Below are 24,766 nucleotides of genomic sequence, written 5' to 3' on the forward strand. Positions count from 1 at the left end.
GGGGGCTGAACGTTTGAATGAGATTGAAAATCAGAATTGTTGACTCTGTTCCTACTGATCTAGTCTGCCAGCTGATTCAGGTCTTGTTTAATATAGGGTGCTCTGATGGAAAAGAGGAACTGTTCCACCCGCCCCATTATTTACATTGCTTCCATGTGTAGTTCCATCATGGTGGTTTAAATATGCCATTGTAATAGTGTTGTCTGAACCAGGATGTGGTTCATCCTTAGGTTAAGCAGAAATTTAGCAGAGCTAGCTTGACTATTCTCAGTCAGCCCTTGGAGGTATATGCTATGAGGCATTTCTTCCTTGGACTGTTTAAGTCTCTAAGTGATCTCTCCAACCCTCCAGGCTGGTCTCAATCGCAACGACTAAAGGATCTAGAATGCAGATGGGCATACCTTTGCAGACACTGATTTCGGCTGACCACCAGTGTAAGGAGTTGATCTTTTATGTCAGAACCTGTACATAACCTACTATAGTCTGGGGTGTGGTATGAAGACTCTGATGAATTATTTTGACCATGGACTGGTCGCTATCCAGGACACTAGGAGTTGGAAACCTAGTACCTGCAGCTCTAAAGCAAGAAAATAAATTCCTGGATAGAAACTGAGAACTTTCCTTAGGCACTGATGATGAAATCATCAACCTGAAGGAGATTCATTATCCAAGCTGTGGCCCTGTGTGCTGGTCAGGATGTCATCAAGGAATGGGATGAGTTCCCCTCAACTTGACTCTCACTATTATCACTGCCACCATTTTGGAGAAAAACCCTGAGATGAGAGGACTGGCCAAATGGGAGTTGGATATCCAATGATGTTTCCTGCCATAGGCAAACATTAGAAGAGTGTAATGACACTTTGATGGGGATACAGAGATATGCTTCTGCTAGATCTACTGAAGTTAAGAATTCCTCTGTAACGGGAATAGAGTCTCAATCCAAAATTTCATTTTCTTATCAATTTATTTTGAGCCTTTTGAGATTGAGAATAGCTACCGTCCCTTTCCTTGCCCCATACTTGATTTTTATACCATCTTTGTCAATGTATACAAGAGCACTTTTCTTGTGTGGGAACACTACCATTTCCATATGCAGAAAGATGAGATATTGTGTTTCTGGATCAGATTGTCTTTTGTGTGGTCATTGAAGAATAGATGGGGCAGCACTTAATATTTTCAGATTCTGATTTGTACATTATAGTATGTTAGAAAATGGTGCCTGATATTGGTTATTGATTAACTTTGTGCTCATTTATCTTAAGTTGCATTTGGATATTAATTGGAATTTAATTAAACAGTAGTATATACAATTTATTTTTATTAAACAAAACAATCTTAAATGTTTTGGGTACATCTACTGTATTTTAATGAGCTAGAGAGTAAGATTCTGTGGTGTTATAAATATTAAAATTTGAGGACTAAGACAATCAGAACTCAGGTAAAGATATGCAGTAAAATAGGAATATGAAACCATTCAGGTGATCTTACCTAATTTTGATGGAAGATACATGATGGTGTTTCTGGAAGTCCGAGGTTGGGTCCCAACACTTTTGGTGACTGCTATTTTCTTGCACCTAGTAGCACAATCTCTAGGGCAGTGATCCTCAACGCGGTGCCCGTGGATGCCATGGCGCCCGCCAGAGCATTTAGGTGCACCTGCCGAATCATCTGGGCCAGCTCTCTCCCCCCCCAGGCACGTGGCACATGTGCGGTGCCGCCGCAGGGCGCATGGGCGGCCCCGCCCCCGGGCGCCCAGCAGCCCCAAAAGGTTGGGGACCACTGCTCTAGGGTCTTCTCCCCCACTTCCAGGACCGAGCTCTTAATGCCATACATGTCCTCTTATGCCATATTTATAAAGCTTGGCTCCAAAAGTCAGACTTCTCCCCCTTTATTTATTCTTTATTTAGAAAAAAGTTGTCCCTGTTTTTGAGAGAGGCTCATGAAGTCAGCGTATTTTCATGTAAATGTTTTAAGATATAAGTTTAGGCCTTAACATATTTTGTATTGCATTCATATTTAATTTAAAATAGGTTTATTTTTGAAAAAAAATGTACCTGGCTAATGAGCTGAGAACCGTACTGAATCCATTGAGGCATTAGCTTTTGGCAGGGAGACTCTAAATAGGAGCAGAAATCAGGATGATGGCTGTCATTCCTGGTGTTGAGATCTTCCAGCCAGAAAGGAGATGCTCTTGCAAGTCAGGTAGTTGCTAGGAACACTCAGGTAGTGGCAGAGGAGGATTCAAAGCCCTTTTTGCTAAGGGTTTTCATCTTTCTATCTGTGAGTTCCTTAGGATATAAATCCCCCACTAGGAAGGAAGCTCTACAGTATATCATCCTTTCATATCTTGGCGTTAGATCTCTTCGGTTCTTGAACATTATAGAGCCTAAGGTTGCTTTTAACATGTTTGTCCTTATCCATTAATTCCTCATCACTTTCTTGAAGGAGTGAAAGGCTATTGAAGTTTTGGGAGGATGTATGAGAGGTGAGGTTTATTCTCAGGAGACTGCTCAGATATCAGATCCAGATAGCTCTTCTTCCTCAGTGGGGAAGTTGTCGTCGTCAGAGGACATTTTAGCTGGTGGATTTTTTGTGCTCTTGTTTTGTAAAAAACCTTTTTAGTGTCTTCAGTGAATGTAAAAGTTCTGCTGAAATTTTGGTGAGGCCTTTTGTGGTCTGCCTTCTTGGGGACTTAGAGCCCTTTGAGAATCTCAGAATCCTTCCCCCATTTGTGTACCATGCCCCCTTGGAAGGCAGGAATTTTTCATCTGATTCTACGTGGTTGGCTTGGGAAGGAGTGATCTGTATAATCCCCTGAGTCAAGTGCTTTCACCACTGGGGTTCCCTGGTCTATTTTTCCCCATTGGAGTTGCAGCTGACTTGATGTGTAGAGGACCTCACTTGCCTGTCCAAATTGTGGCCCTGGGTCTTCACCATTTAGCATAGTTGGAGATAGAATTCTGAGTACAACCCACCACCTGCCTTGGAAGCCTATCTTACATATAGAGCACTACTTGAATTTGACAGTGTGCATCCTTACCTGCCAAGTCAGAAAGGAAAGACTACAGTGACAGAAAGGTTTACTGATCCAGGGTAGAGGAGAAAGAATGATGAAAATGAAGAATACTGTCTGAGAAAATTGCACTTGTAAAATAAGAATGAGCAGGAGTAAAATAAATTGCCATTGTCTGCTGTTGTGGAGGCAGTCTGGTAGCAAGCAGCAGAGGAATTGTTACCAGATCATGTGGTGCCAAATCACTAATTCATCCCCAAGAGCTGCAGAGATAGCAGCCCAGACATGTTGGTGACGTTGTGCTGCAGGAAGAGTGATGGGAGGAAGACATACTAGTCTTTTCTCCCCATTAAGCATTATTAGAGACCTCTAAGGATATGTTCAGGATTACCAACGTAGCAAAGCAAACAAACACTGCTTGGTGATGGCAGATAAAACCACTGTTGACTCCATAGTTCAGATGCAAGGAATGGGTTTATTTCAGCATAGTACGAAGTACCGTACCTCAGTGGTCAGTTGAGGTATGGTTGGTCAGTGAGCTCACTGAGTATATACAGACAAGGCTTTAAACTTAATTCTACATACACTTTAATGCCCAAGATAATACCCTGCTTTCTAGAAACGCCCCTCTTTTCTGATTCATTATATAATAAACTATACCAGTTATAAGATTCTAGAATACTGATAAACACATTATATAATCTAGTGTGTAACAGAATTGTCAATTTTAAATATTTGACAAGGACTTGGTTTTGTTTGTTCTGGTTATATTTGGTGAGGCCATCGTGACTCCCTCATTGTTAATTTGTCCTTGTTCTGCTCTCATGTATGAGGGATACTTAGTAAGCCAAAAACATTGTTTTGTACTTGTTCCCAGAAAACATTATTCAGAAGTTTGATGGACCATACTAAAGTAGGACTTTGTCCTACTAACTCGTGTGTGTGTGTGTGTGTATATATAAATACACTTAAGTCCTTTCATGTGGTAAGTTTACCTAATGATTGACTTGCCTCCTTACAAATTTAAGAAACTGAATGTGTTTCAGAAGCTAAAGACCACTATAGAGTAATTACATCACTGATATCTAATCAAAACATTTTAGAATACAGGAACAGTGTTCTCTACTGCCACTACTAATGCCTCGCACTACTGTCAGCACTAGCCCACATGGCTTGGGCACTGACAAAAAATACTTGGTGCTCAATGTAGCATCTTCCAGAACTGATTTACAGATGACAACGAACTAGTCACTACATCACCCTATGTGATATTATCTTCATTTTACAAATGGAGAAATGTAACCACAGAGATTTTCATATCTATAAATTTTCAGAAATGTCCACTAACTTTGTATGCCCAATTTACATCAGTGGCAGAGCTTCCTTCCCTTTCTCATCCATGTAGTTTCTACACTAAGAAAAAAGATCCCAATTTCTTCCTGTTAACAGGCATATCATTAATCAGAGCAAACTTCCGTTTCTGTTCAGATAAACAAGTTACAGAAATTGTTGAATTTACTACATGTCTTGACATGAGATAATCTAGCATGAGCAGCCCAACTGACCACATTTACAAAGACGGGAACATTTGTTTTTTTGTGTATGTTGTCTGTACAGGAACAAGTGAGTGCTATACAGTACTGTTGCCCAAGCAGCTGCTCTTACCTTATAGTTGAGGTTCAATTATATACATCCTGACATCTGAAGTATGCAGTTAAGATCTCTTTCATGTAAAGAATATTTTATGTTTTTTAAAGGACTGCTTCAACTTCAGTGGAACAAGTGAGGGAGCGAAGTTATCAGAGAGCTTTACTTCTCAGTGATCATAGGAAAGACAAGGACAGTGGTAAGTTGGCTTATAACTCCAGAAAATGGATTCATTGAACTAATACACCTGGTTCTTAGCCATTCTGGATCTGCATCATCTGTAGGATAAAAATCATTATGTTGTAGCCTATACTCAATCTCATTCAAATATCTTTCCTCAGTTATAACTTAAGGTCCTTTCTTTCACTGAATTAGACTGGCATGATTTTGGGGAAATACTTTTAATAGAAAAGTTTTTCTGTTAAAAGTATTTCCGCAAAAGAACTTCTAGATTGGCATGGATGCTTTTGCGCAAAAGCATCTGTGCCAATCTAGACACACTTTTGCGCAAGAAAGCTCTGATGGCCATTTTAGCCATCGGGCTTTCTTGCGCAAAAAATTAAGGTGTGCCTGTCTACACTGGCCCTCTTGCGCAAGAGGGCTTATCCCTGAGCGGGAGCATGAAAGTATTTGCGCAAGAAGCACTGATTTTGTACATTACAAAGTCAGTACTCTTGCGCAAATTCAAGCGGCCAGTGTAGACAGCTGGCAAGTTTTTCCGCAAAAGCGGCTGCTTGTGCGCAAAATTTTGCCAGTCTAGACGCACCCGTAGTGTTTACAAAAGTCATGTTTATCACATTGCTATATTTTACTGTCGTTTTGTTTATAGATCCTGATCCTGAAAATCCAGAGTCCACAACTGAATGTCAGTCCCCAGAAACGTCTCAGAAAACTTGTAGTAGTCCTTCAAAAGTAAGCAAGGTAATATTCTCTTTGCACGCATATGTGCACGTAAAGATTTTGAGTTTGTTTTTAGAAACAAACTCACATCTGCGCTGATGTGAAATTTGATAATATTAGTATGTATCAATCAATTTAGGATTGAATAAGGATCTTAACTAGTTAATGCACTACAAAGGCAGTTTCACCTCTCTCGTTAGTCACATCTCCATATCACCTGCTGTGAACAGCTATACCCACCCTGACTTGATTAGCTTAATTAACATAAGTAACTTCTTTTTTTCTTTTATATACTCCTGCCTCTGTAACTTCCACTCCAGTTCATCTCATGAAGTGGGTTTTACCCACAAAAGTTTATGCCCTAATAAATCTGTTAATCTGAGGGCTTGCCTTTACTGCTGTGGAGATCGATGCTGTGGCAGTCGATCTTCCAGCATTGATTTACCCACTAAATCAAATGCTGATAGCCCCCCTATCAACTGCAGTACTCCTCATACTTAGGGAAAAAACACCTGTTGACTTCCCTTACTCCTCCTGTCAGCCTCCTGCTGTGGGCCCACCCCAGAAGACAGATGTAAGGTACGTCTACATCAGCTATGCAATTGTCATGGCTAGAATTGCATATCCTACATCAATTTTCTCCACCAATGTAGGCACAGGACTCTTTGCTGGTTTTGTTGGATACAGCCTAACATGTCTACTCTGAGTATTTTCACCAAAAGTACAAAGTTACTATTGAATTCATTCATGATAGGAATTCTCAGTTGCAATGGACTTTCCAACATCCATAAGTACATTTAAGATCATCATAACTTAGCATAGTAAAAGTGGTACTATTTTTTAATCAAGATTTTCTGATCATTCAAAACACTTAACTATGCTAATTTCATCTGCTTTTATCCCAGTTTTCTGGAGTATGAATGGATACAATCTTTTTAGGCACTACAGATCACAGGCTCAGTTGAATTAAAATTTGGTATGTCACGTTGAATGATAGTAACCAAGTCACCATTACAATTGCAGTGACTTTTTTTTGTTGGAGACAAATGGTTTTGCATTTTGATTAAAAATCCCAGATCTCTAGAGTTCAGATTCCTTGTACAATAATGTGCTCAAATAAATTAAAAAAAAACATTTTTTTTAAAGAGTAAGGGTAATTAACTCTGATATGAAGAGAATTGTGCTACTGCATAATATTAAATGGTCAGTTTGTTCATATTATCCTAAGTTTTTAGATTAGAAGTGAAACCTAAACATTTTTTTAAAAATTATTATGTATAGAGCTTGAAGTAAATCCCTTAATATCAGCAGTCCAGGGCTTTTAAATAACATACTAAACATCTTTCAAGTAGCAGCCATCTTCCTGTTTGGTTTGGTTTTTTAAAACCTAGGACACTTTGTATGATGTATAAATCGCAAGTTTCAGTGCATTTTGTTAACACTTTATTATGAGGATACTGCTACTATTAAGAAAGTTTAGACTTACCAACAGTATCTTATTTCAAATAATGAGCATCTACCCTGTGCATCTGCCAATGGAAAGCAACTTTTTTTTATTTCTAAATTACTTTTATCAGAGAAATAAAAATAACTTTTATCCAGCAAGTTTAATTAAGAAACAGTGGTTTTAATGTATACATTTTAAAATGTTTTTGTATGGAGTTACACTGACCTGTTCTTTCTCCTTATCTACCTAGCCTTCTTCACCTGGTCCTGTAGTTTCAGTGCAATCAATTGGCAGAACACCCACAAAACCAGATTCTCACTGGGAAACTTCAGTTAATGCTCCAGAGACTGAGAATGTGAACCATCCGAAATCTGAGCTGCAACAAAAACAACTGACAAATAATGTCCAAGTACTTTCAAAAACTCACCCATCTCAGTCGCATTTGCGCAGTTCAACAGAGCAACTTTGCCATTCACAAAAGCTGCCTTCTGCACCTTTGAAACTGCATTGTCCCCCTTCACCTCATGTAGAAAATCCTCCAAAGTCGTCTACTCCTCACACACCTGTACAGCATGGTTATCTTTCACCAAAGCCTCACTCACAACAGTTAGGATCTCCGTACAGACCTCATCATCCACAGTCACCTCAAGTTGGAACACCTCAGAGAGAAACACACAGAAGTTTTTATCCAGCAGCACAGAACCTACAGCCTGGTAGTCAGCAGCAGGCTAGTGGACAGTTGTTCACCCAGGCACCTTCAGGACAATCTTCTGCAACTTATAGTCAGTTTAGCCAACAAAGTTTGAACAACAGTGCGCCACCCCCACCCCCTCCCCCACCCCCTTCGTCTACTTACTATCAAAACCAGCAGCCCTCTGGAAGCTTTCAGAGTTATAGTCAGATAAAGGGTAGCATACCCCAACAAACTGTTTTCTCGTCTGGACCAAATCAAGCACTTCCTGGCACTACAGGCCAGCAAGCAGTCCCAGGACACCATGTAACTTCAGGGCACTTTTTGCCCTCTCAGAACCCTAGTATTCATCATCAGGCTTCAGCATCTGCTGTTCCTCCTCCACCACCACCTCCACCTGCTCCAGGACCTCATCTTGTACAGCAGCAAAGTTCCCATCAGCAGCATTCTGTAGCACACGTAGTAGGTCCAGTTCATGCTGTGGCAGTAGCACCTGGATCACACATTCATTCTCAAGCTGCTGGTCACCATTTGCCACCTCCACCTCCACCCCCAGGTCCTCTACCCCTCCATCAACCTCATTCCACAACTGGACATCAAGGTCTACAAGCACAACACCAGCATGTAGTAAACTCAGCTCCTCCACCTCCCCCACCTCCACCCTCCAATGTTTTAGGCTCTGGGCATCACCCAGCCTCAGCACAAGGGTTACATCATCCATCACATCAAGGACCTCCACATTTTCCTTCAAGTGCATCTTCCTATTCACCACAAACTCCCCATCATACAACCTTGGGACCTGCACCTCAGCATCCACCTACTGGAACAGGACCTCACTGTCCACTACCAGGTCAAGGTCCTCATATCCAACCTCAAGGACCAAACAGTATTCCAACACCTACAGCTTCAGGGTTCTGTCCTCATCCTAGCTCTGTAACCCTTCCTCATGGGGTGCAAGGACCTCAGCAGGCTTCACCAGTGCCTGGACAAATTCCTATTCACAGAGCACAGGTGCCACCAACTTTTCAAAATAATTACCATGGTTCTGGGTGGCATTAAAATGGGACCCTTGCTCCTAAACATTTTAAAAATGTTTCTGTAAAATAAACTGTATATATTTCATATGTACCTGTTCAAGGTACTTTTTAAAGCTTGTACATGATACTTTGTATAAAAGCAAACACCAGTGCTCTTTCATTGTATTCTTTCCATTATTTTTGCTTTTTTAAAATTCCTGAAAAATGTGCTGTTCAGCCAGTATTAGGTATATCTTTTTATTTTGTAAGTGAACATTCCAGCAGTTTTTTCTGGCAGATTTGATGCTGCATAATCTTTCAATTTTATTGTTGCAGTTAAAATTCATTTAGTGAATGTTTTCTATATTACTTTTTATACATATGTAATTAAATAAGTACACTGATAAGAGATGGCACGAATAGGTTTTTCATTTTCTTCTGTCAACAGTTCTTTGTGTGCATATTGCTAGAAAACAATGCAATACAAATTTTTATAGTTTGGCGTGGACATGACTTTTGTTTCATCAGTTACTTGCAAAAATGTAAAATTTAATGTATAGATTGTTTCTAATATCTGACAACTGCTGTAAATACTGTTTCTTTTGCGTGTAAAATTGCTTAAGGCGCCTTTCATTTGATATAGTACTGTACATAATGACAAGTCTCTTTTGCAAAAATGTGTGATCTTTGTGGAAGTAGTACAGTATATGATCTTCAATTTTTTAATATACTGTCACATTACAGCACTGGTTGGGCATTTTAATTCATGTTAATAAATCACAATTATGTCAGTTTTAACCAACTGGCCCTGAGTGGTGTGTATTTAAGGAAAAATAAGATTTGGTGACTGGGACCCGCTAGCTCTGAAGGTATCCCTACTGCCAGCAGCAGCACAAAAGCAAAGGTGACAATAGATAACACTCTTAATTCTCTGCTGTCTTCAGAACTGGGTGCACTGCTAGCAGCTGCTGCTGCTGTTCCCGTCTTGCTCACTTTAAAGGTAGGGGATGTAAACTACTACAGACACAAAGTGGGGGAGGGGAGGGAATCAAGTAAGTTTGAGATCCACTGCATTAAAGGTTAGGTTTTTTTTTTTTTTTTTTTGCTGATCTTAGTGATTAGAGATGAGGAAAAAACTACTTGAAATATCAATGTAGTGTCAGTTTACTGAAACATGTTACATTATACAAAACTAATCCACACAGTTTATGCATTGTACATGATCAATATTAATACACTGGTACAGTTACAGACTAGATCCATACCAAATCTGATTCAAATATTGGTTATTCTGATCTAGAAGACAGACCACAGTAGCATTTGCACATACTTTTAGGTATGTTTTCTATTCTAAAAGTTCAAAGCAGAATTCCAGTTGTGGCAACATTAATGATGTCAGATTTTGCATTTCTGAAATGCAGCACTTAAAACAAATGACTACCTACACTGTGAAGACATTTCAAAATAAAAATGACAAAATTATGAAGTTTTATTACCGAGAGGAGATGAGCACATTTTTGTGGCTAGAGAGTAACAGATTTAACAAAACATGAATATATACAGGCTGCCCCCAACTTGTGATGCGATCAGCTCCAGGGATAGTGCCACAAGTTGGCATTGTAACTCAAGCCCACATTTATGATAAGTGTCATACGCCATCGTAAATGCAGGGCTGAGGATGTAAGTCGGGGGATTTCAGCCCCTTCCGCGCTTACAGAAAAGATAATTAAGTGCGGGGAGTCATAAAGCAGGGGCCTCCTGCACCTATGATAAGATAATCTTTGTGCTAACTAAAATCCTGCCACTATGCTTGAATGCAGCTATTTATAATCCCTTTAGTCATATTAAATACCAATCTGTGGAAGGACAAATTATTTCAGATTTTAAGCTAATTTAGTGGGTTGTATATAATTTTAATGAAACAATACAAATTTAATTAGCCTTGCAAAACTAGCTGAATGTATGTGGGCATCAAGTAACTTTTCTACTATAGCTGAATGCAGATGTTAGTGCTTTAAGAATCAAGAACATCCACTAGTTTATAAAAAGCTAATATGCAAGACTAAGTTAAGAGGAACTGTTGTTTTGTCTTAATGTGCAACTGCTACTTTGCAACTGAAAACACATTGGACTGGTAAGAGTATTAGAAATCAATTTTCTTACTAACTCCAGGAAAGATCATTGTTCCATTGCTATTTATATCCTTGTCTTTTCCTCTGTGTCTAGCAACCAAAGTCTACTAGGAATTGACCAAGACCCATCAACTCTTTTATTAAAAGATCAAATAGCTTACAATCAATGCCAATGACCAGAGCCCAGCACTGAAAAAGTAAGAGTGGGTTATTCATCCTCTGCAGTAACTGACATTCTTTGAGATGGGTGTCCCGGTGCATGCTCCATCTTAGGTGTTTTGCTGCCGCAATGCACCTGGCCAGAAGATTTTATTAGTAGAGGCTTTGACTGCTAGCATGCATATGTGCAGAAACACTACACACACTAGGTGGCTGAGGCGCATACACGAGATACGGTCACCTCAGTTCCTCCTTTGCCCCAGAAAAGTATGGAAATAATATCCAAGCTGTGGGGGGAGGAAGGGTGGATGGTGGAGCACCCACAATGACACCCATCTCGAAGAACATAAATTACTGCAGAGAATGAGTAACCCTCCTTTTTCTTTGAGGAGTGTCCCTGTGGGTGCTCCACCTTAGGTGACTACAAGCTTCGGACCGTGTAGTATCCTTTTGGACCGTGGTAAGGATTGTATGTCCCAACACAGTTTCTCTGGATGTGTAGGAGTCTAGAGCATAGTGAGCAGCAAATATATAAGTAGAGGACCAGGGGACCATATCCAATTTGCATCTATTGGCCAGAGAGATGCCCTGTACACAGGCTGTTGATGCTGCCATGGCCCTCGTTGAATGTGCACAAAGGTGTGCAGGTGGTTCTTTTCCGAAGATTGAATATGCTATTCATATGCATTATACTATCCGTTTTGAGATCCTTCTCCCTTGACATTGGTGCTTTCTAGGGTCATATTGTCTTTGAGAATGACCAAAAAGGGAAAATCTGTATCTCTGAACATAAGGATTGGGGTTTTTTTGTATTTTGGTGCAAGAGCCTGGATGCCCAGCATTTTAAGTGTGGCCCTGGCATCTTTGAGGGACTGTAAAGAAGCATTTGTGCCATCAGCGAAGAGCTTCGGGCCCTCGAACGAAAGGTCTTCCACCTTCGTCTGGACCTCCTTTAGGAAACCAGAGCGGTGGAGTCAGGAGGCTCTTCTCATCACCACAGAGATGGCCAGGACTCATGAAGCTGTATCAGGACTCATGAAGCTGAGTCCAAAGCAGTTTGGAAGGCTGTTCTGGCTATCAGGAGACCCTTGTTGGTGTTCACTCTCATTTGTTCTATTTTATCCTCTGGGAGGAACTGAATAAAATCTGCAATTTGCTCAAATATGTGATGAATGTAATTAGCAATGTGTAGCTGTAGGGAGACAGAGGAGTATGACCATCTGCCCATTATGTCTAGTCATTTCCACTCATCAGGAGGGGTGCATTTGGCAACTTGCTCCGCTGATTCACTGCCTCAATTAGTATGGAGTTAGGGGAGGAACGTGAGAATAAAAACTCAGCATCCTGAGGAACCATGTAATATTTCCTACCCACCTTCTTGCTCACTGGGTGGTGGGTGTTTGCCAAAGTTGCTTGGCTGGGTCCATGAGGGCGGGATCCATGGGGAGAACGAGCCTCATGGATGAAGCGGTATAGAAGGATGCTCGTAAGTTTATGCTGGGTCTCTGGCAGTGTGGCTAATGAGACCTCTTGAAAAGGTCTTGGAAAGCCTTGAAATCATCCCCAGATAGGGCTTGCAGAGGCATGAGTGTGTCCCCAGGGGAGGAAGGAGAGATGTGTGTAAGTGGGTGAGGAAGTAGTGGATTCCTTGTTGCCAGTGTGGTAAGGCTGCTTGTAAGTGAGGGAATTTGCACCTCTGCGTAGTGTCTGGGAGGAGTTGAGATCATGATAGAAGCCTGATCCTCCTCACCAGAGAACGGAGGTATGGAAGTGCCAGGCATAGACATGGAAAACCCCTCGGAGTGCGAGGAGGAATCAGTGGCAAACAAGGGTGTCACGGGCACTGAAGAGATCATAGAATAGTCTGTGGACCAAAAAGGAGGCACTGGTGGTAAATAATATTATATGCTTTGGCTTTGCAAGCAGAGGGGCTGGTGCAGGTGCTGGGGGAGGTAACTGCGCTCTGGTCCCTGCGCTGCCTTTACGTACAGCAATGCTTGGTGTCGGTAAGACCGATACTGTTGTAGCCCTGTGCTGTTCAAACATGACAGGCTTGGGCTTATCAGCATGTTTAGGTACAATGACCAAGTCCTTAGACCCTCGAGACACAGTGGGTGAACACTGCCCTAGTAAGTGCTTATCTGGATCCCCAGCAGGGACGGAGCTGGCTTAGAGTTCAGGGATCACCCTTTCTTATGTGAAGGGGATTCCCTCTTTGCTGCTACATCATGTGCTCGCTTCTGTTTGGAAGAGGCACAGCTGCACCAGTGGGAACTGCTTTATCCAACATCACCGCTGGTGATAGTAATAGCAAGGATGCAGGGTGGCCAGGGTCTGACGCTGGTCTGAGGGAGTGTTTGAGGTAGATCCAGGTGGAGCTGCAAACCCTCTGGCTCTCCTGCCCTGGCTGCCAAATTTTCACTGATGACAGTAAACTGCGCTGTAATTGTCCAGACAGTGTATGCACTGAAAGTGCTAGTCTGACTGCAAGTTTGAAAGCATGTGAGGAGAAAACAGTGTTTAAAACAGAGCCCCTGCTTGGGAGAACGCTGTGAAAAAGACGAAGAAAAAAAATATTAAATCTGTGGAAAAAAAATCACACTCAGTCTTATGTGAGGAGGATGGAGCTGAAGCTGAGGGAAAAGAAACTCCTCAGTGCAGGAGAGAGGAATCCCCTGAGGGGAAGCACAGGTTGCAGAGCCCGCACCTCTCTCTGTGTCTGAGGAAGACACTTGGTTGTCGTTGTCTTTTTTTGGGGGGGGGGGAGGATAATAAAAATATAATGAAAAGGCTAACTAAGTAAAGGAAAAGACTAGCTGTCTCGCTGAGGAGAAATCTGTAGAGAGCACTGCAGGTTCCAACTGACGCCGCCAGCAGCAGAGAAGGAACTGAGGTGACAGTCTCTCACACGTGCATTAGCCGCCAGGCGTGTGTAGTGCTTCTGCGCGTGAGAGCTAGCTGTCAAAGCCACTTTTAGTAAAATTTTCCAGCCAGGTGCGCTGCAGCACCAAAACACCTAAGGTGGAACACTCCCAGAGACACTCCTTGAAGAACAACCTTATTCAAATCCCCTCAATCCCATATAATTACAATTTACTGAGGTGTTCAAAGCCATTGCGTTCGTAAAGTGACTATCTAGCTTGGAAGCAAGACTTCATATTTTGTATAAGACAGTCATATATATACACATGCTGTCAGTTTAAACTGAGTGAGTAGCTACAGCTTTTGAAAGAAATGGGTAAAAGACAGCATAGTAAGTGTGTGAAATGGTAATGTTTAAGTTACTGCTATTGATTAAATATTAGGCTATCAATAACTTCTGTAAAAATATCTACAATATATTGGAATATTTGGTTTCGTGCCTAGAGAGTGCAATACATTTTAAACTAATATTTCAATCCTTAAGTTTCTTTCCCTCCTGTACTGAAAATTTTTTTTCTTGTTGCAGCAAGATGAACCTAAAAGCAGAACATTTTATTTCTGTTGTTTTCATTGCAGTATTTTGTCTTTTACACCATCAATATTATCTTGGCTGCTACCTTTCTCCCTTTTTTTTAATACCAATATGAAGTTCTCAAGTGAATGGCTCATTACCCTCTGCTCTGAAACCCAAATGTTGGCATCGCCAAGTGTGGCTGAAGTTTTGAACAACAACGTATTGTGTTGCACTCTAAAAATTAGGATTATTTTAAATTTTGCTAAATTATTGGAGTATACACAGAAGGGCAAAACATGCACAGGTTACTTGAAGTTCTGTGGAATGCCATTTCTGAGTCTGAACAAGCAATGAATTAAATTAAACTGTGCTATTTTAGCTTGATGTATTAATATATTTTCAGCACATATACAGAAATTTTACAAATGAATTGTAAACTGACATTTCCTTTATGCTGGGCTAATAACCCTACTGTGAAATGTGACTAACAGCTGGATTTATTCACTAGCAAGCATTTGAATGACGAGCACAATGTCTGGAAAAAACAAAACACTTTAATTAGACAACTGCAAGCACCTCAAACAATTGGTTATTGTTACAACACAGCTATCTTCTCACAATCTAGTTATTGCAAAGGCATGTGAATAAATTTATAATGGACAGTCAAAAAAGTGGCACCATAATTATGTAAAACCAGAAATAAACTTACATTCATCCCACTGACTTCTAAAAGAGGGCAAAATACACCTCTATATTTTACATTCTAAAATCTGTATTGCCTATGAATTTGAGTCTATTTTGCTTTTTTTTTCACACCTTAGAAACATTTGCAATTTTGTGTGCAACTTACAAAGGGCAAACTAATTTCTATATATGTCAATGCATGGGGGGAAAAAGCTAGTGCAATTTGTTTTAGGAGCATATAAAGCTATGAATGGAATGAGCATGAGCTGTCTCAAACATTGGATTATTTTATCCCCTAAATTATATTTGTTTTTGCATCAATCTTTTTCTTACTCTAAGCACATATTATTGTAAAAGATCAGTAATCCTAGACAGAGTATTTCCCATGCTCACTTTTAATCTTCTGGGTATAATACAAATTACAGTGCTTATAAAAAGGCAACACCATATGGTATCATGTCTTCACTATCACATTGTAAGGGAAATTGCTATTCTCTCCTTAAAAGCACTTAAAATAGGCAAAAATTCTAAAAGGGAGTGCTAAAATGATAATGCATACTTTTATCATTGGAAAGAAGTCTAGCCTTCCTTTAAAGTGCCATTTGTGGAATGAAGTCTTGTAAACCAGAGCCACTTTGTTTATAATCCAATGTACAGCAACTTCTACGAAATGGAAAGTTTACACAAATCCTTAAAGCAGCTTGAATTCCGCCACATGCAATTCATATGCTACAAAGCTCTTCAAACTTAGTAGCTTTACTCTGAAATCTGAGTCCCCTTCCCATATTTAAATGGAAATGAACATTTACAGGGTGCATTTACATACACTATAATACAAGAATGATGTCCCTTTGTCAGAAAATAAAATTGTACAATTCCTTGCCTTTTCTCAGTTCTGACTTGATATGTCAAACTGGTAAATTATATAATACTTAGCTAAAATATTTCATCATAAATAGTTACAAAACCTGCCAAAACACAGGGGGTGGGAGGAGTTTTTTCAAAAGTTAGACTTTTGAATGCCACACAACACAAGTAATGATGCTTAAAGACACGCTGAGTGTTTTCTGAAGAGAGTGGGTTAGTAAACTACCAGCTGAAGACAAGACTATCTTTCCCCAAAAATACAGTGCACAAAAAGCAAAATGTCAAACAGTACCTCAAAGCAAAATAAAGGTCTGAGGATGAAGCCAGCTCACTTGTGATCCTGTTAAAGAATTTGTGACAGTCACCAGTCAGGTTTGATGCACTGGAAAGCGGATGCTGGTTCAATGTTACAATTGAAGATTCTGCTAAGAATTCAACCAGGGATGCCTAAGACATTCTCCAGCTGATGCTCGTTTTTCTGGAACCATTTCTAGCATGGGGATCAGGAAATCTGTGAACTGTGCAGCATCTTCATGAGGCCAACCATACTTTTCCACAAGCACATCAAAGAGGCTCCAAGGTTTTAGCTTGGTAATATGACGGAGTTCTCCTGCATATAAAAATATTCTTTTAGAAAGTTCTTATTATCCTTGATTATTACTTGTTCAGTTTCTCTTCCCACTGCATGCCTAAACTATTTAGGCAGGCTAGTTAGTATGTTATTACAGTTCTCCCTGAAAATCAACCCATCAAGTGTTTTATTCAGTTGGCTTTAGAGCTCATTCCAAAGGCATTATTTTCCTTTGAAATGAGTGTATTTAGGTGTAGTTTAATTTACAGTATACTATATCTGTAAACCACTGTAAACATACTTTTATTATGGTACATTCTGCCTTTTCATAAGAAAACATGTATTTACAATCAACTTAGTGATAATAACATCTTAAAGAAAAGCTAAATAAAATTTGAGTACATCCTAAATAAATCAGCTATGCAACAATGGCTGTTTATAGTATCAAACATAATGAAATGCACTTTACTTTGGTATCAATAGGATTAGCATATCCTATTGCTGACACTGTATGCAAAGACTATTTGAAAAAGTCATTTATCATTTATGTGACTGGAGCAAATTAAGTCAGCACTATTCCAGTTTATACTTGTGAGTTCCATGAGTATTGCTATCAATACTATCACCATTTACAAAACAAGAATTACCTTTTCTTTGTTTTCATCTTAGAACTGAAATTGACAATTATAGAATCTCATCAAAAAACAAAGCCTTGTCCCATCACCATTAGAAAGCCCAAATTAGGAAATGACTGCACAGGCAGATTTTATTTGGAACATTAGCATTACAATTGTGGCTATGCAAACAACTTTAGCTTTGTCCCATGGCATACTCCCCCAATACAGTTTTTTATTCTTATCCGTGCATTACTCAGATAAGTCACCAGTGACCAAAAAAATAAACAAAAAACCAATAAATTGATGTGATAGCAGGATAAGTTTTCTGATTGTTCCCACGATGTCATATAGAGGCAGAATAAAGGTTTTCTGCATGCTCAGCATATTTGGATGTTGTAAAATGGAGCCTCAATTTGACATAAGGCTCAGATTCTGGCATTCTGAAGGAAAGGGAGGTTGCTCACCTTGTGCAGTAACTGATGTTCTTTGAGATGGGTGTCTCTGTGGGCTCTGCACTGTAGGTGACTTGACACTCCAGGGCTTGAAACCAAAACTTTTCAGCAGCAGTACTCCCCCTCTCAGGTGGAGGAGCACACATGCTTGGCACTACAGGCACCATAGTGAGCATGCTGATGCACACACGCCACCAACCTTTTCTTCTTTGAGGAGTGTCTCTGTGGGCACGCCACTGCAGGTGACTATGAGGAAGTATCCTCAGTCTCTAGTTGGAGGGGGTTCAGATGCAGATGGTGGACCGCCTGCCTGAATGCAGTGGATTGTAAAGTGTGTCTACTGCATAATGCTTTGTGAAAGTACGGGCAGAAGTCCACATGGCTACCCTACAAATGTCCGCAACGGGGACATTGTGGAGAAAGGCTGTAGAACCGTAGTGACCAACCTGTCAATTGCGATCGACTGGTCAATTGAGGGGCACAACCAGTCGATCACGAGACATTCAGGGCCCCCTCATTTCTTCCTACAATAAAGGTAGCGTCAGCTTCCTGAAGCGTGGGAGGAGAGGGGGAAGTCCCGCAACTGTATTCCTGAAAAGCCGGGTCTGTTGTGCACCGGTGACTTCCTTCTCCCTGCTGCATTCCTGCATGGGGAGGAGGGGAAGAGTAGGAGTCTCAGGACTGTGCCAGCCCCAGCTGCTGGGAAGAGTGTAGCTGTTGCAGGAAGCGGAGGAGCAGGGCACGTGCTTCTGAAGCAGGTGGAACTGGCACAGTCCCAGGACTCCTACTCTCCCACAGGACAGCAGCAGGGAGAAGGAAGTCGCCTGCATGTGACAGACCCAGCATTTCAGGAAGTACAACGGCTGTTTGGGGGAGGGGAAGAGCAGTCCATGTTTCTTCCTGAGACCCAGACCTGGTGAGTAGCTGCAGGATCCCCAGGTAGCATCCTGAGCTGTCCCTGTCCCCTCACCCTGAGCCAGCCCATCAGCACCCTGTCCCAGCACACACCAGCACCCTGCCCTCTGCCCCTGCACCGACACCTGCCTCCACCAGCACCCTGCCCCCAGCACCCTTCCTCAGCCTCCACCACGCACCCTGCCTCCTGCCTAAACCCCCACCAGCACCTGACTCTGGGCCAAAGCTCCACCAGCACTCTGCCTCCTACCTCCTGACCAAACCCCCACCAACACCCTGGCCAGACTCCCCTGCACCGGGCCCAAACTCTCACCAGCAACCTATCACTGCCCAAACCCCCATCAGCTCCTGTCCCCTGGCCAGACCCCCACGAGCACGCTGCTCCTGCCCCCTTCCTCCTGGCCTGACACCTACCCCCAGCTTGCTCCTGTACCCTATTTTCCACCCATATTCTGCACCCCCATCCCTATCCCACTCACAGGAAGCCCTGTTCCGCACACTGGATCCCTCATTTTTGGCCTGGGGTGCCAAGGGAGTGAGATGTCTCAGCTGGAGCCACATTAGTGAGGCTTGGGGGTTTTGGAGGAGTTGTTTTTTGCATCTTACTTGTGTGACCCCGAGACCCCTGACTCAAAACAGGTTCCCTGCTCCTCTCATAAATAAAGACAATGCTGAAACATTTTGTGTTTGACATAATATTTTATTTAAAAATGAAGCCTGGCCAACAAGCCCCCATCTGGTCACAGCATCACAACACTCCTGCACCCACCCCGAACCCAATCCTGAGCCCATCATACACTGGAACCCCGTCCTGAGCCTCTCTCATCTTCAAACTCCTGCACCCCCACATCGTCAGTCTTCTGCCACAACAATCCTGCATCATCCACACACTGCAAATCTGTGTCCTGAGCCCATCATACTCCCAACCTCCCTACCCTGAGCCCCTCACACACCCCAACCCAAATTCCTGCACCCACACATCCACAAGCCTGCACCTTACTCAGCACCCCAACGCTCAACAGCCTGGAGCCTCCTCCCTGAGCCAGTATCCTCTTCTCCACCTCCTCCTGCACCCAAATTCCCTCCCAGAGTTTGCACCTCTCACCTCTTCCCACACCCAAATCCCTCATTCCCACCCCAGAGCCCACACCTCCCATTTCAACCCAGTGAGAGGGTATGTCTACACTTGCACCCTAGTTCGAGCTAGGGATGCAAATGTAGGCATTTGAAATAGTCAATGAAGGGGGGATTTAAATATCCCATGCTTCATTAGCATGATGTCACCGGCGCATAACTCCGAACAACAGCTGTTTCAAAAGTGAAAGTGCGCGCCGGGACACGTTAGTTTGAACCAAACCCCTTGGTTCGAACTAACATTGCTCCTCAAAAAAACTCTATCCAAAATATGAGGAGTAACGTTAGTTCAAACCAAGGGGTTTGGTTCAAACTAACGCGTCCCGGCGCGCACTTTCACTTTTGAAACAGCTGTTGTTCGGAGTAACGCGCCGGTGACATCATGCTAATGAAGCACGGGATATTTAAATCCCCCCATCATTGACTATTTCGAATGCCTACATTTGCATCCCTAGCTCGAACTAGGGTGCAAGTGTAGACATAACCCAGAGTATGTAAGGGCTAGGGACAGCAATTGATGGAGAGAGGGAGGGGCCTCAAGGAAGGGGTGGGGTTTTGGAGAAGGGATGGGGTAGATCTTGGCTTGTCCTCACATTTAAAAAGTGATCTTGGGTGTAAAAAGGTTGGAGACCACTGCTGTAGATGCTGCCATGGCTCTGGTGGAATGTGCCGTAATTCGGGTTGGTAATGGCTATTTGTTAACGTAATGATTCTTTGATGCAATTTGTTATCCATTTTGAAACAGTTTGACCCTTGGAACAGTCTGCTATAGAAATAAAAAGCCTCTGAGATTGTCTGAAAGATCTGTCTCTATCTAGGTAAACGGCTAGTGCCCACCGAACATCGAGGAAGTGGAGCCTTGCTGAGTTGGTATCCTGATGCAGCTTTTGATGGAAGGCAGGTAAGTATATAGCTTTGTTCAGGTGAAACTGGGAAACTATTTTTGGGAGAAACTTGGGATGTGGTTTTAGGACAACTTGATCCTTCTAGAAAACTGTGACTGGCAGATGTGCCATGAATGTGGCTAGTTCACCTGCTCTCTTGGCTGTCATTATTGCTATTAGGAAGGCCACCTTTATCGACAGGTAAGTGAGTGAACATGATGCCATGGGTTCAAAGGGATTGAGGATTAGGTTGAGATCCCAAGTTGGTGTTGGTCTTCTGTGTCCTTTGCTTGTGACTGTTCACAATTATATTATGGACTTCTTCTCTCCCAGCAGTCTGTGGGTCTTCTAGCCTTGTAGACATCATGTATGCAGATGAAGCCTGTGAGAGAAACTGAGTCCCGATCTTGGGATAGTATGCCTGGCCAAAGTAGCAGAGGTAAGGGTGGAGTTACAGACAGCTGGGAGAAGTAAGGAAACCATGGTTGCCTGGGCCAGGCCAGAGCTATGAGGATTACTCAGGCAGTATGTTTTATTTTCTGGATGATCATGCCCAAGAGTGGAATTGAGGGAAATGCTTATAGGAGTGTGTGAGGCCAGTTGATGACCACAACATTGCCTATGGATGCCACACCTAGCCCCGCCCTGGAGCAAAACTTGGGGCACTTGGAATTCTGAGATGTTGCGAGTAAGGCTATTTCCAGAAAACCCCACTTGAGGAAGATGGAACATTGAGCTTTGGGATATATTTCCCACTCGTATTTTTGGCGAAGTATACGGCTTAAATGATCTGCAGTGATATTTTGGTTGCCCAGAAGATACACTGCTGACAAGCCAATGTGATGCTGGATGAACTACTGCCAGTTTTGTGGCCTCCCTGGCAGTTTGTATAAAACATGCATGTGGTTTTGTCAGTGAACATTCCCACGTGTTTGCCTTGAATCAGTGGCAGAAACTGCTTGCATGCTTTTCTAACAATGTGAAGCTCTAAAATGCTCATGTGCAGAGTTGAGTCTAACGTCGAGTGCTGTAGTGATCCATGTATTCGCCCCAGCCCTCTAGTGAGGCATCTGTGGTTATGGTTGCAGTCGGGGGCTCCCTTTGGAAGGAAACACCCACACATTGGTGGCTCCATCAGCACAACCTAAGAAGCGATTCCTTGATCTTTCTTGTAGGACTGAGGATTTTCCACATGATGTTTGTGTGGACAAAAACAGGTGTGGAGCCACAATTGTAGGCACTTCATTTGGAATCTGGCATGTGGAACCACGTATGTGGTTGCAGACATATGTCCCAGTAGCTGAAGGCATTGTGTAGCTAAGATTGTTGGGCTGTTGATAACATTTCTTGCTAGGGTGGATAGCGTTTGAAACTGCTGCACGGGTAGATGTGTGAGTACATTTATGCAGTCCAGTGTGGCTCCTATGAACTCTCATTCTTGAGATGGGGTGAGATGTGATTTTGAGGTATTCATTTGAAGACCCAGGGATGTGAACAACTGTATTTTGTCTGATGTAGATCAGATGGCCTCTTGCTCGGATCGTGCCAAAATGAGGCAATCATCTAGGTATGGGAAAATTACTATGCCCTGTTTCCTGAGATGAGCGACTGCCATGGTTAGTATTTTTGAGAATTTTATTGGTGCTGACAAATGGGAGGACCCGATAATGGTACGTGTTCGATAATGGTACGTGGTGACGTGTTCGTCATTCAGTGTGAATCTTAAATATTGTGTGTGTGAAGGCCGGATTGCCACATGAAAGTATGCATCTTGAAGGTTGAGGGACGACATCCAATTTCCCTGTTCCAATGATGGAATTAACTTTACTAAAGTTATCATTGTGAACTTTTGCTTCTTTACATATTTGTTTAGCCTGCACATGTCCCGAATAGGACTCCAACCTCCTGATTTTTTTTTGGAGTGAGGATGTATCTTGAGTAGAAGCCTCTTCCCCTGTGATGGGCTGGTATGATCTCTATTGCACCCAGTGGGAGTAGCCAGTTTACCTCCTGCTGTAACAGCGGCTCACGAGAGAGGTCCCTGAAGAGGAATAGGGAAGGGGTTTGGGTTGGAGGGAATCTGGTGACTGGAATAGTGAGGCCCTTTTGTATGACCTCTAAGACGCATTTGTCTGTGGTGATTTTTGCCCAGGATTGGTAAAATGGCTGCAGGCTATGTTTGTATGTTATGTTGGCAAAAGACATCGAACCTTCGACCAGATCTTCAAAAGCTTTTTCGGGCATTGGTCGACTGGGACATGGCTGATTGATCTTGCATTTGTCTGTGTTTTTGTTGTCTTTGCCTCCTTCTGAGGTTGTAGCTTCTCTGGGGTGCAAAGGATGATTCTCTGCCCCGTGGTGTAAACTGCTTGTTCAGCCTCTTCCTGGGTTGGGGCACATACATACCCAGGGTCCTCAAAGTCACTCAAGAATCCTTGAGATAATGAAGGGAGGCATCTGTTGTTGCTGAAAAAAGTTTTTGACTTTCAAAAGGGAGATACTCAATTTTATTCTGTACATCCCTAGGGAACCTGGAGAGATGGAGCCAGGATACTCAACGCATTACTACAGAGGTGGGTAAGGACTATGCCACCATGTCTGCAGCGTCAAGACATGCCTGTAGTGCCGTCTTGGCTATATGGAAGCTCTCCTCGATGTTGGACTAGAAGGAGGCCTTACTGTCATCAGGAAGCTGTTCAATACATATTTTCATGTTGTCAAAGTGATATGTATATTTTGCCAATAATGCTGCATAATTAGCTATTTTTATTTGGAGAGAGGCCAGTGAATACGATTTCCTACCAGATATTGAATCTTTTCCATTCCTTGTTGTAAGGAGTGGATTTATATTGGGTCTGCCTTCCTCTATTGTTGGCTGCATTGATGACCATTGAGTTAGGTGCCGGGTGTGTAAATAGGAATTCGGCACCCTTGGAAGGTATGTAATACTTTCTATCCAATGCTGGAATTTGCCATAGGATTTTCATGGGATCTAAAATGGCCTCATTCACTGGGAGAGTGATTTTCGCTAATGGCGAAGCTTGCAGGATGTTGGTAAGTTTGTGCTGGGACTCTGACACCTCCACTAAGGAAATTTCTAGGGTGTTCGCCACTCTCTTATTTAAGCAGTAGAAGTACTTGAAACTAGCAGTTGGGGGAGGAGGCATTTTGTCTCATCTGGAGAGGAAGAAGAAATGTGGGATGGAGGTAACGTGTCCTCCACCTGCAAATGGTCAAACTCCTCCATGTCATTTTGGGTAACTTGTGACTCTGTTGGGAAGAAAGGCCTATACTCTTGTGTAGGCAGGCCTGGACAAGGTACCATCTGAGGAGGCTAAACTTGCACTTTGATCAGAGCAAACAGATTCCACCCCTGCCACGAGTTGTAGTAGTAGGTTTGGAGGGAAATGGTTGCCATATGTGTGTTTGAGGCAGCTGCTGTTGTTGTAAAGCTGCCTTAGGTGATGAGTTCCTAGGAGAGAGAGTAATCTCCTCATCGCCTTCACTTTCACTCAAGAAAGGTGGTACCATGCTGGTTGGGGTAGGTAGCCTAACTTGTCCCCTGTAAGATTGGGGAGGTGTTGGTACCAAACAGAGATGTTCCCAGTACAGACTCTACTATGAGCTCTTGCTGTGTAGTCAATGGTTTCGGGGAAGGGGGCAAAGGTCAGGTACTGCTGGTGCCGTGAGCTGTGGTTATGCTATGGTGTGCACCCGCACCATAATGTAGACGGTATCAATGAGGATGTCTTGTTTCCTCATTTCCATTCTCCAAATTAACTCTTTTCCCTTCTTTGTGCCTTCCAGAACAAACTTACCAGCATTCCAGGGGATTTCCTGCCAACTGTGCATAGCCTCACATTTTTTGGCATGTGGACCATGCACACTTTTCAAAGTGTGTATGAAACAGATATGCATGTGTATGGTATTTATCTAACTAGATGTGTATTATATTCACTTCCAAACACAGAGGTTGTAGAAGGTGAGTGCCTGAAACAAAAGCCCATGTAGCACAGGCCTGGTTAGAGGCCTGAGGCCTACCTAAAAAAAAACTTTGCTAATATAAAGCAAAGCTAAGCTATGAGCAAGAGACAGGCCCCCCACTCTCCAGAGATACCAACCCAGATTCAGGAAAGGATCTAAAATGGCACCATGGTGGATCGAGATGTCCTATTTGAACCACGAGGTGCAGGGTGATGGT

The 24,766-nt window shown here is 42.4% G+C and overlaps 2 protein-coding genes across 24 annotated transcripts in view; one reads left to right on the plus strand and one right to left on the minus strand.

The window, feature by feature from the left end:
* KMT2E (lysine methyltransferase 2E (inactive)) overlaps positions 1 to 9,516 on the plus strand; it is a 144,975-nt gene extending 135,459 nt beyond the window's left edge. For 4 of the 6 annotated variants that reach the window (XM_075909724.1, XM_075909672.1, XM_014580823.3 and 1 more), the window contains 3 exons: positions 4,771 to 4,859; positions 5,490 to 5,581; positions 7,258 to 9,516. In XM_075909724.1, coding sequence (XP_075765839.1) covers positions 4,771 to 4,859; positions 5,490 to 5,581; positions 7,258 to 8,757 — 1,681 coding nt within the window. In that variant the 3' untranslated portion in view covers positions 8,758 to 9,516. Of the gene's footprint in view, positions 1 to 351; positions 435 to 4,770; positions 4,860 to 5,489; positions 5,582 to 7,257 lie in introns of those variants that run through there. The other 2 variants (XR_012897805.1, XM_014580821.3) reach the window with 2 other exon arrangements.
* Positions 9,517 to 9,862: 346 nt separating this feature from the next.
* SRPK2 (SRSF protein kinase 2) overlaps positions 9,863 to 24,766 on the minus strand; it is a 249,951-nt gene continuing 235,047 nt past the window's right edge. For all 18 annotated transcript variants that reach the window (XM_075911279.1, XM_075910971.1, XM_075911389.1 and 15 more), the window contains one exon: positions 9,863 to 16,602. In XM_075911279.1, coding sequence (XP_075767394.1) covers positions 16,418 to 16,602 — 185 coding nt within the window. In that variant the 3' untranslated portion in view covers positions 9,863 to 16,417. The remainder of the gene's footprint in view (positions 16,603 to 24,766) is intronic.

Source organism: Pelodiscus sinensis, chromosome 1 (assembly GCF_049634645.1).
Source record: "Pelodiscus sinensis isolate JC-2024 chromosome 1, ASM4963464v1, whole genome shotgun sequence".
NCBI classification, from domain to species: Eukaryota; Metazoa; Chordata; order Testudines; family Trionychidae; genus Pelodiscus; species Pelodiscus sinensis.